Here is a 17,074-nt window from a genome sequence, read left to right as displayed (position 1 = left end):
CACTGGAGGAAACAACCTCTAGCCCTCCAGAGGCTGGCTTCAACAGCCATGCCGTTAACTGATCTGAGGTAATTCTGGTAACGGAAGGGACCCTGCAGGATGTCGACTCGAGATGAAAGACGAAACCCCGGTCCTTCTGCCATAGAGAGTATGTCCGCGTACCAGACTCGGCGCGGCCATAAGGGAGCTATCAGAATTACTGGCAGACCTCCTTGTTTAACTCGTCTGAGCACACGAGGAAGCATGGGAATCAGAGGGAACAGGTATCCCAACCTGAAGTCCCATGACATCGTCATTACGTCCACTGCCACCGCTAAGGGGTCCCTTGCCCTTGCGCGAATGTGTGAACCTTTCTGTTGTGTCTGGAGGCCATGAGATCTATATCCGGAAGAACCCACCTCTGAGCCAGAGACTGGAACACTTCTGGATGGAGTGACCACTCTCCTGGCATCATCTGATTTCGACTTAAGTAGTCGGCCTTCCAATTTCTAATTCCTGGAATGAATACTGCCGATATTGCTGGAACATATAGTTCTGCCCAAATCAAGATTTGAGTTGCAATCTTCATTGCAGCTACACTCCTGGTTCCTCCCTGTCTGTTGACATATGCCACAGCCATGGCATTGTTTGACTGACGGGGTGGTCCTGGAGGAGGGACTGGGCCCCCCGAAGGGCTAAAAGAATAGCCTTCAATTCCAGCACGTTTATTGAAGGGTCGACTCCTGAACCGACCAAAAGCCCTGGGGCCGGAGATGTAGGATCACCGCCCCCAACCTTTCAGGCTGGCGTCTGTCGTGGCTATGATCCATGACCATGGAGCGAAGGACCTGCCCACCGTCATGTGATCCCGAATCAGCCACCACTGGAGTGATTGTCTCGTCCTCGGGGTTAGAGAGATCCTCTGGAGATCTAAGCGAAGGTGGGATCCTGACCATTTTGTCAACAGATCCCACTGGAAACAACGAGAATGGGCTAGACCAAAGTGGATGGTCTCGAAGGAGGCCACCATCTTTCCCAGCAGCCGCATGCACAAGTGCATTGAGGGGCTGGGGGAAGACAAGACCTGAGTTGTTATGCTCTGAATTGAAGCCACCTTCTCGACAGGCAGGAAAACCTTTTGCTGGCTGGTGTCCATGATGAGGCCTAGGAAAACCATGCGTTGACACGGAACCATCTGGGATTTCCTTAAATTGATCAGCCATCCGTGGCCCTCGAGGACCACCAAGGTGAGGGACAAGTGATGACGTAAGCAATCTACTGAGGAGGATTTGATGAGCAGATCGTCCAAATAAGGCACGACCTGAACTCCCTGAAGGTGAAGACATGCTGCCATAACTGACATGACCTTCGTGAAAACCTTCGGCGCTGTTGAGAGGCCGAAGGGAAGGGCCCGAAACTGATGGTGGAAGGATCCCACCGAGAATCTTAGAAGAGACTGATGGTGAATCCATATGGGAATATGGAGGTATGCGTCCTTTATGTCTATGGATGCCATATACTGATCCTTCTCTAAGCCGTTTATCACCGGCCTCAGGGATTCCATACAAAATTTGTCCACCTTTAAGTGCACATTGAGGCCCTTTAAATTTAGGATGGGGCGAAAGGAGCCGTGCGGCTTCTTGACCAGAAACAGGTTTGAATAAAACCCCTGCCCTTTCTGGTAATCTGGAACCCTGCAGATAACTTTTTGAAAAAGAAGAGAGGCGACCCAGTCCTGTATAGCCTGCCTTCTTGGTGGATCTCGGGGTAGCGGAGTTTGGAAGAAACGATGTGGAGCGGGGCCCAACAGGTCTATCCTGTACCCCTCTGATATAATACCCCGAATCCAAGAATCTTGGGAGGACGCTGCCCACTGTTCCTGAAACAAAGACAGATGTCCCCCCACTGGCGCCCCCTGCAAAACAGAGGGGTCGTCATGACGCAGGCTTCTCCTGGGACATAGAGGCCTAGCTGCAAACGAGGATCTCCCCCTGGCAGAGGTGCCTCGAGAATTGGGCTGTCTGTCTGTCTCTAAAGGACTGTCCTTTAGGAAAGGAGGTCCCCCGAAAAGGCTGACAAAAAAAGAGCTGACCCGAGGGTTCCGGCTCCTGCTAGGGAATACTGGCAAGGAAGTGCTTTTGCCCCAGGTTGCCTGAGAGATCAGGGTATCCAATTCCGGGCCGAACAAACCTGCCGCTGAAAAAGGAATGGTTTCCACTGACTTTTTTGATTCCGCATCTCCTTCCCATGATTTCAGCCATAACTTCTTCTTGCTGAGATAGATGCAGCCTAATTAGAGGAGGATACAGCCGCTGTATACTGGGCCGCCTTATACAGGTACCCCGATGCCTCCTTCAAATGCAAAGCCAGGGGAAGTAAATCAGAGTCCTGTAATGCCTCTGCCAGCTGGTCTGCCCATGCTTCCATGGCTCTAGCAACCCAAGCTGACGCAAATGTGGGCCTAGAGGAAGAACCCGCAGCCGCAAATATAGATTTTAGCTGGGATTCCACTCTGCGGTGATTGACATCCTGTAGGGATGCAGAACCTGGGGCTGGGAGTAAAGCGTGCTTGGCCAATCGGGCTATAGGAATATCCACTTTTGGAATGCTCTCCCAGCGAACCACATCCTCTTCCTGCAATGGATACAGGGAAGAGAACCTTTGGAAACAGAGAACCATTTCTCCGGCTGTTTCCAGGCTCCTTCTGCGATATCTCTAAGTTCTACCTACAGAAGGGGTAAAACGGCTAGCCCTTCTTTTGGCTTTCTTAAAAAGATTTCTGTCTCTGGGAGTCGGATCTTCCGGTTCTGGGAGATCCAACGCTTGTCTTACTGTTAAAACCAAAATCGTTAATAAATTGGCTTTTAGAGCTTACTTCCTGTCCCAACGGTAGAACCTGGTCAGTATCAGAATTAATATCCCGCTCTTCCTCTGAAAACTCCTCAGAGTCTGAAAGGACCATAAGGGTATTATCAGATCTAGGCCGCTTCCTTCTAGCAGGCGGACTATTTGGGGATTCGAGTAACTGTTTCAGTTTATCCAAACCCTTTATAAAAGCTGCGGACCATGGCGGCTCTGTGGGAACAGGGGCTTGGTCCGTCTGTAATGAGGAAGGTCCTGGTATAGACGTTCCACTGGAACCAGAGGAAGCAGGGAGGCCCAATGGTGTATTTGGATTATTAGACACCGAAGTTGCCCCACTAGACCATAATTGATTGGATTGAGAAACAATCTGTGCTAAGGAGGAAACCGACTGTCAGGGAGGCCACCCAGGCCGGTTCCTCCGATGGAGGGGCTGAGACCTGTTGGGTTTGCGCAGGGGGGACCCCTGCTTCAAAAACAGAGCGCCAACGGGTCCTTCTGCCCACAAGTTAATTTTACGTGACACTTAGAACACGTAAAAAAAATATTGATTTAGGGCCCTTTCCCTTATCTTGCATTTCTGAATAAAGGAAGGCACACCAAACACACAGACTTAAATTGAAAAATTTTAGCTGAGTAGAGAGATATAATATGTATAGAGGAAAGTGTAACTAAAAGAATCAACTAATCTAGATAAAAAGTTGTACTTGTAATATTTTAAACACAAAATAATATTTAAGCAGGTAGGAGAACTATAATATAACTCCTACTAGCTCTCTTGTACACAGCAATACAGCATATGTGTTTAAATAAATCAGATACTTCGCCATAGGCCAAACAGGGGAGAAGTCCAACAGCAGTATCCTGGTGCCTGCTCCCTCAGATCTGTTCTCTGTTCCCGGGCTTCTCCTTGGCGCCAGAAGACTGGGACAGACCATCTCTCTCTCAGGAAGGAGGGGGAGCTCTATGTGTTAACTCCCCCCCTTCAGTAGTGCTGCTTCTGCAGCGATTAAAAAATAAAAATAAATTTTCTGTAGCAGAGTAATGGAGACCTCCAGAGGAGATAATACCTGATGCTCCCTCCTATGCATGAGGGGGGATCCAGGTATAGCCCCCTTCTTCCTAGGATCTCCTTCCCGAAATCCAAAATGGCCGCCGTCAACTGACATATCCGATAACCGGCACTCTATGCCTGCAATGGCAGCGCCGGTTATCGGGGAGGCTCAGGAGTGACAGCGGTCTATGAGACCGCTTGTCACTCTCAATTTTAGACATCCTTTCCTCCATCTCCTTTCCTGTCCCTGTCAGTGAGAATAAAAAATAATAAAATAAAAGTAATAATATTACACTAAGCACTAAAAACACTGCCCAACTCCATGGGCACCTGAAAAAAACTGACAGGATGAGGAAGAGGCAGGGGGATTGTAGAGGGGAGGGGTCTGTCGGCAGCACTAAAAGTTAACTAGTTAGGTGCCAACTCCCCAAGCTCCCTCCACAACCCATGGTAAGCAGTGTCCCCCAGACTGGATGAAAGAAAAGGTAATAAGTAATATTTAAAAAGGAAATGGCTGCCGAGCAGCAAGCACACCAGCAGTCCTACTCCTCTGGCACTCAAACATACACACTGAAGTTCACACGGGATTGTAGAAGGGATACAGCCTGTTAGCAGGAAAGTTAACTATTTTGAGTGCATACTCCAAGTTCCCTCATACAACCCCATGGTAAGCAGTGTCCCCCAGATGGAGGTAAGAGAAAAGATGACCAAAATAGATCACCCTCTGTGATGTAATCAATTTGCACTTCTTGAGTTCAGAACTCAATTGTGGGATTCCAGAGTCTGTACAGTAACAGCATCTGTACTACACGTGGGACACAAGCACAGACAGCTACTCTAATTTGAAGAGAAGATTGTCCAAGAAGAGAAAGTTAGTCACTCCCTTGAATCACAACACAGCTGCCATAACCACCATGACCTTGGTGAAGACCCTTGGGGCTGTGGCGAGCCCAAATGGAATTGCCCTGAACAGGTATTGATCTGACTGAACAGCAAACCTGAAAGGGGTCTAATGCTTCACTCAGATGGGAATGTATAAAGATGTATGCTAGATGTCCAAAGCCACCAAAAACTCATTCTGTTCCATGTTTATTACAAGTTTCAAGAACTCCATGTTGAATCTAAACAGTCAGATTCGGGTGCCCAACAATTTTAAATTCCAAAATTAGTATGAGAAAACCATTTGATTTTTGAACCAAAAACAGGTTGGAGTAAAACACCAAACCTCTTTGAAGGTCCAGGACTGGAATTACAACCCCTGAAGAAATCAGGGAGTGAATGGCCTCTTGATTAGCAAAACATTGTCTGGTTTCAAGAAGCCCAGTGGTAAAGAACAGACTGGGTGGAGTTCTGAGGAGATCTGTCATGTATGTATCCCCAATTCCTCTCACCCAGACATCTGGTGTTAGTGCCGAACCATTTTTCCTCTTCAAAATCGTAGACGGGCACCCAACACAGAGGAACCAGGGTGGGCTGATTGCAAGTGTGAAGACTGGATGTCTTGATAGCCCAAGACTGCCTCTCTGCAAACCACCCCAGGGAAAAGATGATTAGCCTTTGAGATGGTGACTCCAGAGGGAAGAAAATAAAAAAACAGAGCAGAAGCCGTACACAATCAGGAAGAGGGAGTGAGCTTGCAATACAGTCCCAGAGGCAAATCAATCTGAGGGACTAACCACTCAGAAACCAACCTCACACAACTTGTACCTTACAGACAGAAGAATACAGAAGGGGAGTGCTCTCCAAGATGGCTGCTGTTCTGGTATCTGCATATCAGAATTGAGAGATTACAGAGGAGGCTGTGCTGAAGAGGGAGAAAGCAAGGGCCTAATACTGAATTGGCAGCCATCCAAATGTAAGCGCCCAATTCAGTGCTCAGTGGGGGCTTACAACTAATTCCCAACGGACAGCCTCATGAGGAAGTAAAAGACTGCCTCTCTAACAGAAGTAGCCTCCAAAACTTATAGTTCACCTCAACATTGTCTACAGCCCCTCTTCCCAGGACAGTGTTAGGAGAGGTTTATACTCACTGCCTGCTACACCTCCAGTGCATGGTGTATGTGTGGCTTCCATCCAGCACACACTGCATGGGAACACAGAAAGTATCCAAATTGTAAGGAGAGGGCGACAGCAGAGGCACCCACCTCAGTACCTCCGCTCCCAGCAGCGCTCAGCCGCTCACGCAGATGCAGCTCCATATAAAAAGTTAAAAATAAAATAAAATAAAAACAAGCTAAATTAAATAAAAGTCTTAAAATTGTCCCAGTAAAAAAATAAAATAAAAAAATAAAAACAAAAAACACACATACCACCTCCTTACAGGAAAAGGGGAGAAGTGTCAGACAACTGTTAGAGACTTCAAGTGCCTTAACGCCTGCATCCTATAATGTATCAGTGTCCCCCCACGGATGTATGAAAAATAGAGGAGGGAGCAGAAAAAGCAATGAGTTACGTTTGCCAGTGTCCTAATTGGAACCGCTATACCCCATAGCCTCAGTATCCTCAACCTGAATGAATGAGAACATCTGATTTGGGTGGCGGTGGAAGAGATAAAACAAAAAAGAAAATCTCCCCACAAATTTTTACTTTCTTTCCATGCTCTTTTTCCACATGTGCCAGGGTGCTCACTTGCCACATTTCACTCGCCTCTTCTCACTCGACCTGTGTGAATTAAGTTAAGTAGGAGTCTATGTTCTTTCACCCATGATATTCCCATTTTTTTTTTATTTCAGTATGTACTGGGGACGAGGCATCAACACAGGTTCAGCTGGTTTCAAAACTGTATGTGGGAAGAGGAGACTGGAGTGAAGTAATGAAACGCTACATTCATGGGGTATCCTGGAGAATCTGGTGAATGAAGCGTATATATAGTTTAAGTCTTCGAACTCCACCACAAGCTAGAACTTTTGATTTTCAGCGCAGTTATTGTTTAATGCACAGTTGTATGTGACAAGTTCACATTGAGGGTACAATATAGACCAACTAAGAAATACTGCCAACACCAAGCGTAAAACACAAAGCATAAAACTGCTGTATTTTAAGAGATTTCACACATACACAACACTAACAGCAGGGTTTTAGGTAGGGAAAGGCTATTGATGGACAGAGACAAAAGCAATTGCTCAGGATGCAATGACTTTTGAGATATTGCCCAAACACCTGTGTGACCACTTATACTGTTTTTGCTTTATTTTTATATATATTTTTGATTGATACCAATAACTCCAAATACCACAAAAGATAAAACAGGTGGGGTGTGGAAAATCACCAGATGGCAATCTTCCCCTTATTAACACACTTCCAAGTGAGATACCATGGTCCCTATGTTACACAATTTAATGTAAGAGAAACTTATTATCTGAAATGCTTTCAGGCTTAAAAAAGTGCATACATTCAGAACATATATCACCATTCATTTTACTACATCACTAAGACAATTGTAACACATGAGAACACACCATGGCATGAATGTTGCATGGGTATGCTGGTATAAGCGCGATCAATTGGTGAGAGTGACAGTAATGTGAGAATAGAAAGATTGAAGTCTATGGCAGAATGGCAAGTGAAGGAGGTAAGCGGTTCAGGAATGATACCTTTGGTTGAAGATATTTTCTTTACCCAAGCAGGAAAAGAGGATTTATATACTTACGTTAAATCCGTTTCTCTGATTCCGTCTGGGGGACACTGCTTACCATGGGTTGTGGAGGGGAGCACGGGAGTTGGCACCTAGCTAGTTAATCTTTAGCACTGCTGACAGAACCCTGCCCTCTACAATCCCCCCGCCTCTTCCTCCTCAGTTAATTCAAAAAGCCCCAAGGAGAAAGGTCAATCAACCAAGAGCATACAGAGGAAAGGCAGAAGGGAGGGATCGCAGTGTCCACCAGACGGAATCAGAGAAACGGATTTAACGTAAGTATATAAATCCTCTTTTCTCTTTCATCCAGTCTGGGGGACACTGCTTACCATGGGGACGTTCTAAAGCAGCCCCCTAAGGGTGGGACCGTTTTGAAAGCCCCGCTCGTAGAGCACTACGAGCGAAATTTGGATCCGCGGATGTGAATACATTAAATTGATAGAATTTGGTAAATGTGTGGACAGAAGACCAGGTGGCTGCCCTGCAAAGCTGGTCCGCAGAAGCCCCATTTCTCGCTGCCCACGACGCCCCTACCGATCTGGTGGAATGGGCCGTAAGTGTCTCTGGCACCGAACGGTTAGCCCTTATGTAAGCCTGCTTAATAGTTGCCGTAATCCACCTCGCAATGGACTGTTTTGAGGCTGGCCAGCCTCTTTTGTTAGAATCATAAAGAACAAACAGAGAATCAGTACGTCTAATTTGAGATGTTCTTTTGACAAATATGGAGAGCCCTAACCACATCTAACTTTTCCATAGATTGCAGATCAGAATGAGAAGTAGATGAAAAAACCGGAACTACAATTTCCTGGTTCAAATGGAAGGAGGACACTACTTTTGGAACAAAAAGAGGGGAGTGTTCTCAAAACCGCTCTGTCCTCGTGACAAACCAGATATGGTTCCCGGCAAGACAGAGCTTCCAATTCCGACACCCTACGTGCCGATGCAATTGCCAAAAGAAAACCAACCTTCCAGGTCAAACACCTAAAATCTGCCTCAAGTAAAGGCTCAAAAGGAGGCCCTTTAAGCATGTCCAGTACAAGGTTAAGATTCCATGGTGCTGTAGGCGGCACATAGGGAGGATGAATATGTAAGACTCCCTGATGGAAAGGCCTAATATCTGGCAAATCCGCTAATTTCAGTTGAAAGAAGACTGAAAGTGCTGATACCTGAACCCTTAGGGAACCTAAACGAAGCCCTGCTTACAGCCCATCCTGAAGAAAAGCCAATAAGCGAGGGAGAAGAAAAGAAGACGTGTGACATGTCCTATTTTCGCACCATCTGATATAGGCTTGCCAAATCCGGTGATAGATGCGAGCTGAAACTGGCTTTCGCGCTCGCATCATAGTGTTCACTACACTGGAGGAAAAACCCTTAGCCCTCCAGAGGCTGGCTTCAACAGCCATGCCGTTAAACTGAGGTGAGGTAAATTCTGGTGCCGAAAGGGACCTTGAAGAAGAAGGTCGTCTCGTGACGGAAGACGAAATCCCTGTCCTTCCGCCATTGAGATTATGTCCGCATACCACACTCGAGGCGGCCATGAGGGAGCCATTAGTATTACCGGCAGACCGCCTTGCCTTACTCGTTTGAGCACGCGAGGAAGCATGGGAATCGGAGGAAACAGGTATCCCAACCTGAATTCCCATGACATAGTCATTACGTCCACTGCTACCGCTAAGGGGGCTCTTGCCCTTGCGCAAAACCTGTGAACTTTTTTGTTGTGTCTAGAGGCCATGAGATCTATATCCGGAAGACCCCATCTGTGAACTAGAGATTGAAATACCTCCGGATGGAGTGACCACTCCCCCGGCATTATTTGATTTCGACTTCGGTAGTCAGCCTCCCAATTCTTTATTCCCGGAATGAACACTGCCGAGATTGCTGGAACATACTGTTCTACCCAAGCAAAAATCTGAGCTGCAATTTTCATTGCGACTGCACTCCTGGTTCCTCCCTGCCTGTTGACATATGCCACGGCCGTGGCATTGTCGGACTGAACTCTGACAGGGTGGCCCCGAAGGAGGGTCTGTGCCCCCCGAAGAGCTAAAAGAATTGCCTTCAACTCCAACACATTTATTGAGAAGGTTGATTCCTGAACAGACCAAAGTCCCTAGAGCCGGAGGTGCAGGATTACCGCCCCCCAACCTCTTAGGCTGGCGTCTGTTGTGGGTATGATCCATGACCATGGAGCGAAAGACCTGCCCACCGACATGTGATCCTGATTCAGCCACCACTGGAGCGATTCTCTCACCCCCGGAGACAGCGAGATCCTCTGGAGATCCAAGCGAATGTGGGATCCTGACCATTTCTGTAACAGATCCCACTGGAATCATCGAGAATGAGCCCGACCGAAGGGGATCGTTTCGAAGGAGGCCACCATCTTCCAAAGCAGCCGCATTCACAAATGAATTGAGGGATTGGGAGAGGACTATACCTGAGTTGTTATAGCCCGGATTGAACTGATCTTTTCCGTAGACAGGAACACCTTCTGCCAACTGGTATCCATGATGAGCCCCAGGAAGACCATGCCCTGACACGGAACCATCTGGGATTTCTTTAAGTTTATCAACCACCCATGGCTCTCGAGGACCGCTATGGTGAGTGATAAGTGTTGACGTAAGCAAATCTCTGAGGATTTGATGAGTAGATCGTCTAAATAAGGGACGACCTGAACTCCCTCTAGGCGAAGACACGCTGCCATCACAGACATGATCTTCGTGAAGACCCTTGGAGCTGTGGAGAGGCCGAAAGAAAGAGCCCGGAACTGATAGTGGGAGTTCCCCACTGTGAACCTCAGGAGGGACTGATTGCTCCAAATGGGAATGTGGAGGTATACATCTTTTATGTCTATGGATGCCATAAACTGATCCTTCTCTAGGCCGTTTATCACAGACATCAGGGACTCCATTCGAAATTTGTCCACTCATAAGTGCACATTTAGGCTCTTTAGATTTAAAATGGGTCGAAATGACCCGTCCGGCTTCTTGACCAGATAAAGATTTGAATAAAAACCTTTTCTTTTCTGGTTGTCTGGGACCCTGAAAATAACCTTTTGCGTAAGAAGAGAGGCGACACATGCCTGCATTGCTGTCTTCTTTGGGGATCTCGGGGTAGCGAGGTTACAGGTTAAAGAAGCGCTGTGGTATCGGCCCCATCAGATCTATCATGTACTCTCTTGAAATAATGCCCCGAATCCAAGGGTCTTGGGATGACGCTGCCCACTGTTCCTGAAAAAGAGACAGACGTCCCCCCCACCAGCGCCACCTCTTGGAGAATAGAGTGGCAGTCAGGACGCAGGCTTCTCCTGAGTCTTGGAGGCCTGGCGCCTAGCTGCAAACGAGGACCTGCCTCTGACAGACGAGCCTCAAGAATTCGGTTGTCTACCTTTAAACAACTGTCCCCTCGGCAAGGAAGTTCCCCGAAAGGACTGACGAAAGGAGCTAAACTGTGGGGTCCGGCCTCTACCGGAGAAAACCGGCAAAGAGGTGCTCTTGCCCCCCGTTGCCTGGGAAATCATATTATCTAATTCCGGACCAAACAGACCTGCTGCAGAAAAAGGAATAGATTCCATGGATTTCTTTGATTCTGAATCCCCTTCCCAGGATTTCAGCCATAGCGTTCTTCTAGCTGAAACTGACACAGCCTGAATAGAGGAGGACACAGATGCTGTGCTCTGAGCCACCTCATAAATGTACCCTAATGCCCCTTTCAAATGTAAAGCTAGAGTAATCAATTCTGCGTCCTGTAAGGCCTCTGCCAGTTGCTCTGCCCATGGTTCCGTGGCTTTAGCAACCCAAGCTGAAGCACAAGTGGGTCTAAAGGAAGAACCCGCCGCTACAAATATAGATTTTAACTGGGATTCCACTCTGCGGTCAGTGGTATCTTGCAGAGTTGCTGAGCCCGGGGCTGGAAGGAGAGTTTGTCGGGCCAAACAGGGTTACTGGAGTATTTACTTTCGGAATTTCCTCCCAGCGAGCCACGTACTCCTCCTGTAATGGATACAGGGAAGAGAACCTCTTTGGAACAGAGAACTTTTTATCAGGCTATTTCCAGGCTCCCTCTGCAATATCACTAAGTTCTACATAAGGGGGAAACTGAATAACCTTCCTTTTGGCCTTCATAAAGAGACTTCTGTCTCTAGGACTAGGATCCTCCATTTCTGGGAGGTCCAACGCCTGCCTCACCGCTAAAACCAAATCATCAATAAACTGATATTTAGTGTTTTCTTCCTGTTCCAAGGGTTGAACCTGGTCAGAATCCAAATTTGATTCTCTTTCCTTTTCTGAAAATCCCTCCGAATCTGAAAGGACCATGAGAGGATTAGCGGATCTAAGCTGCTTTCTTTTAGCGGGGGGCAGGTTTGGGGATTCAAGTAACTGGTTAAGTCTGTACAAACCCTTTATATGCTGAGGACCATGCAGGTTCTGTGGGTACAGGAAGCAAGGAGGAAGGTCCTGCTATGGCCGTTTCAGTAGAAACTGTGGCAGCAGGGAGCCCCACAGGTGTAATAGCATTATTTGTCACAGAGGCTGCCACACTAGACAACAATTGAGTAGATTGGGAGATCATCTGTGCTAAAGAGGAAACTGACTGTCAGGGAAGCTACCCAGGCCAGTTCCTCCGTCAGTGGGGCTAGAAGGAGCTGGGTTTACGCAGAGTGGACCTCTCCTTCACAGACTGAGCAGAGCGCCAACGGGTCTTTCTGCCCATTTGGTAATATAACCTTACATCTGGAACATGTAAAATATTTTGCCATAGGGCCTTTTCCCTTTTCTGACATTTTAAAAAGGAAAAGCACACCAAACACTTAGATGAGAGATATTTTGAGAGAGAGAGAGAGTATACAACAAGTAACAGACTAATGTGTAATAAAAGCTGTACTTGTATGTGTGTAACAGATTAAAAGATATATGTGCAAGTAAGAAGATTTTAACAATCCTACTAGCCTCCCTCCTGTAACCACATAAACAGTCTGTAAATGGTTAAAGAAAGGTTTTGGTACTTAGCCAAAAGGGCCACTCAGGGGAGAAGTCCAACAGCAGTATCCTGGTGCCTGCTACCTTGGAGAAAAGTTCCTTCCTGGGCTTCTGTTTGGCGCCAGAGGACCGGACTGTACCATCTGTGCTGAAGAGCAGGGGAGCTCTTGTGATAGTTCCCCCTCTGCAGCTTTCTGTCTCTCCCTTTTTTTATTTTTTAAAGGAACTTATCGATGTATCTGGTAGAGTTATGGAGGCCTCTTAAAGAGGTCTCCTGCAGCGTTAATACCCCAATGCCCCCTCCTATTCACCTGAGGGGGGATCTTGGTATGGCCCCCGATTCTCCTCCTTCCTTTTCGTGTACCTCCGCGGTCCGCTGATGTAATCAAGGCCGCCGGCGAGGTAATACAATAAGCGGCGCTCTATGCCTAATGGCAGCGCCGGTTATCGTTGGAGCCTGCAAGAGTGACAGCGGTCCTTGAGACCGCTTGTCACTCTGTATTGTGACCGCTAATGCTCTACCATTGAGAGCAGTCTGCTCTCTCTGACAGAGTCCGGTCACTGCTGCCCAGCTTCTGTGAGTGTGTTCTCTATATATAGAACACACTCCCAGCTCTGCCCTAAACTAACTGTACTGTAAAAATTAAAAGAAAAATTAAAGTTATATAAAAATAAATGAAATAAATTACTATTTCTAATAAGCCCAACTCCTTTGGGCACCTAGAAAAAACTGAGGAGGAAGAGGCGGGGGGATTGTAGAGTGGAGGGGTCTGTCAGCAGTGCTAAAGATTAACTAGTTAGTTGCCAACTCCCGTGCTCCCCTCCACAACCCATGGTAAGCAGTGTCCCCCAGACTGGATGAAAGAGAAAACTATATATGGTTCTCTAGTCGATGAAGCAATGTTAAGTATATCTTAAAATTTATTGCAGAGACGTTATCTTTTTTTTTGCTTTTAAACAAAAAATGTGATCCCTGGAAATTTAATAAGAATGGTCTTTCCGCGAGTTGTCATCAACACACCTGGACTTAGAGAGGCCATTTGTGTATCAATGTTTACTCTACTGCATCTTAAAGTATGTTTAAGCTTCAATTAAATAAAGCTTCTACTTTTAAATTTATGTTGATCTTGACGGGTTTGCGACCATTATCTACTGGGTTAATGTCACTGGTATACAAAACATACATGCATGTCTACAAACAAGCATATTATTAAGTACACATCTACAGTCATGGCTAATAGTTTTGAGAATGACAAAAATATTGGTTTTCACAAAGTTTGCTGCTTCAGTGGTTTTAGACCTTTTTTGTCAGATGTTGCTATGGTATACTGAAGTAAGATTACAAGCATTTCAAAAGTGCCAAAGGCTTTTATTGACAGTTAAAATTAAGTTTATGCAAGTCAATATTTACAGTGTTGACCATTCTTGTTGAAGACCTTTGTAATTCGCCGCAGCATGCTGTCAATCAACTTCTGGGCCACATACTGACTTGATGGCCGCCCATTCTTGCCTAATCAATGCTTGGAGTTTGTCAGAAGTGGTGGGTTTTTGTTTGTCCACCCGCCTCTTGAGGATTGACCACAAGTTCTCAATGGGATTAAGGTCTTGGGAGTTTCCTGTCTATGGGCCCAAAATTTCGATGTTTTGATCCCCGAGCCACTTAGTTATCACTTTTGCCTTATGGCAAGGTACTCCATCATGCTGGAAAAGGCATTGTTCATCAGCAAACCGTTCTTGGATGGTTGGGAGAAGTGGCTCTTGGAGAATGTTTTGGTACCATTCTTTATTCATGGCTGTGTTCTTAGGCAAAATTGTGAGTGAGCCCTCCAGGATGGCCTGGATGCAGGTCTCCGTTTGGGCCCTTTAAAAGTACAAATGTCAGCCCTTTTCTTTCACCTTCGACTGACGGACATGCCGGATATTAGGACGTTTCTGCAGGGAGTCTTGCATATCCAACATATTCAAAAGACCTTGATCCGAAGATATGGGTTCATCCAAATCCATAAGGTCAAGGGCTTGCCTTACTGCTAAGACCAGATCGTCAATGCTGTGATATCTAGGGGATTCTTCCGGGTCCGTGAGCTGCGCAGAATCTGAGTCAAAAATAGGCTCACCCTCCACTTTTGATGACCTCTCTGAATCAGAGAGGGATAAAAGAGGATTTGTAGAACAAAGTCTCTTATTTCCAGAAAGTCCAGATCTTGGAGCTTCTATAAAACTGTTTAATCTATCAAGGTCTCTGACAAAGGATGAGGACCAAGCTGGTTCTCCAGAGGAATGGCCTGGGTTCGTGAGAGAGGGTGATGGACCTGCCAAAGCCACTTCAGATTTCCCGGCGGTCACTGGCATCCCTACTGTCACAGGGAGGGCAGATTGTACTGAAGCGGCATGGAGAACAGCAGAAACCGCTGTTAACCCCGTAGGCTTAGTAGGTAGTTGGACCAGTGTAGTAACCAACTGCACCAGAGAAGATGCCCATGCCAGTTCCTCCAGTAGTGGTAGTACACTAGACTGGGCCTGCGTAGTGTCCCGTCCCCCCCATGTCACAGTCAGTACAAAGTGCCCCCGGGTCCTTTTGTCCAATTGGCAACTTAACCTTACATTTTGAACAAGTAAAATGTTTTGTAAGTGATGCTTTCCCCTTATCAGACATTTGTTTAAAAGTAACACACACTGAAGCAATAGAAACTCAGTCACACAAGATATAGCTTGAAATAAATACAAGTATAGCAACTAATCTATAACCGTAAAAGTTGTATCTTGTAACAAGTAATATGAAAGGGTATAAGTTGGCTAAGTAGAATACAAAAACTACTTGCACACATTGACTAAAATATCCCTCTATGTAATATGAATAGAAAGGTAAATAATAATGGTACTTAGTCTCCCAGCTAAGCACGATACGCAGGAGAGGCGTCAGTTAGCAGTGTCCCCTTCAGGCTGGGGAGAGTCTGCTGTCTTCCCAGGTAATTCTCTTGGCGGGAGAGTCCAAGTATGTAGTAGAGGCGGGGGAGCCCTATGTGTCTTAGCTCCGCCCGCGACATTTCCTGCTCCTGCAATAGATGGCTGTTTTGCTTTTTATTCTAACAGGACAACGCATTTTATAGCCTCCGTTCTCTCTACTTAAGATCCAGCAGCTTAAAACGAAGATTCCCCCCTCCTTTCTCTGAAGGGGTAACTTGGTTTTCCCCCGGCAAGGTGGCGCCCGCCATCTCTCAGAGTACCAGCACTATGCCTGTGATGGCAGCACCGGTATGTCGGGAGGCTATCAGTGCGACAGCGGCTTCACTAAGCAGCCTGTCAGCACTGTTAAACACTGCCAGCGCTGTCAGTGAGAGCTCTCTATTTCTAGAGCACACTCCCCTCAGAAAAAAATGCAAAAATAGAAATACTTTCCTAAAAAAAATAAAGTAATAAAAAAAGTAAATTAAAGTTCAAAAAAAACTATCTAGCACAAAAAGTAAGCCCAACTCCCTTGGGCACTTAATCTCAACTGGGGAGCTACAGGGGGTTGCAGATGGGAAGGGTCTGTCAGCACGGATATATTAAACAAGTTAACTAGCTAAGTGCCAACTTCACGCTCCCCTAATACAACCCCATGGTAGCAGTGTCCCCCAGATAGGGTGAAAGAGAAACCCATAATTTCCGACAAACTCCAAGCATCGATTAAGCAAGCAAGGGTGGCCATTAATTAGTATGTGGCCCAGAAGTTGAATGACAGCATGCCAGGGCGAACGGAGGTCTTCAAAAAGAAGGGTCAACACTGCAAATATTGACACTCTGCATAAACAATGTAATTGTCAATAAAAGCCTTTGACACTATGAAATGCTTGTAATTTTACTCCAGTATAAGATAGCAACATCTGACAAAAAAAAAAGTCTAAAACCACTGAAGCAGCAAACTTTGTGAAAACCAATATTTGCATCAGTCTCAAAACTTTTGGCCTTGACTGTACACCATTCTTCATTGTACAAAAGATACAAGAATTGTAGCAGCAACTAGCATAGGATGCAAATAGGAAAGGAATTAAAAAACAAGACAACATAAAAAAAGAATACAGTATTCAACTGATTTGTTTTCGCAGGTTGACCAAAAACATTTTGTGGTCCTCAGGTTAGTTGATGAAGAACTTTTCCCTCCCACACAACTAAGTCCTCTCACCATAGAGATGTGCAGAAGGGAAAGCACTAAGAGTATTGCGCCCACTCATTTCTGCATAGCGAGGCATCGAGTTCACCACAGCCTGGAGGTACTTCTCCTGCTCCAATGAAGTGGAATCTGTCTGTGATGGGCCTGTGGACACAGATAATACATAATGAATGCATACCACAAAATAACAGGGTAGATTTTGTAGTAGTTTACAGCATTGTGGATAGCTTATCATTTGTGAAAGAAACAAATGATATCAGATATAGAATACAACAGCCCTTTATCCATTTAACCTTAACATTTTATTAGCACATTAGAAAGATCAGCGTGAACAAAAAAATAGTATCAGAAGCAGCATTGCATAATTTAAAGTTATAATTATAACAATGGAGAATGGTATAGATAAAACTATGTTAATGTAT

General features: G+C 45.9%; 1 protein-coding gene across 8 annotated transcripts in view; it reads right to left on the bottom strand.

Annotated features, from left to right (window-relative positions):
- SBF1 (SET binding factor 1) overlaps positions 1 to 17,074 on the bottom strand; it is a 146,168-nt gene that overhangs the window by 27,130 nt on the left and 101,964 nt on the right. For all 8 annotated transcript variants that reach the window (XM_075208486.1, XM_075208490.1, XM_075208493.1 and 5 more), the window contains one exon: positions 16,665 to 16,796. In XM_075208486.1, coding sequence (XP_075064587.1) covers positions 16,665 to 16,796 — 132 coding nt within the window. The remainder of the gene's footprint in view (positions 1 to 16,664; positions 16,797 to 17,074) is intronic.

Source organism: Mixophyes fleayi, chromosome 4 (genome assembly GCF_038048845.1).
Source record: "Mixophyes fleayi isolate aMixFle1 chromosome 4, aMixFle1.hap1, whole genome shotgun sequence".
In the NCBI taxonomy this organism is placed as follows: domain Eukaryota; kingdom Metazoa; phylum Chordata; class Amphibia; order Anura; family Limnodynastidae; genus Mixophyes; species Mixophyes fleayi.
Note: the sequence above shows the minus strand (reverse complement) of the source record. Positions and strands in the feature narration are given on the sequence as shown.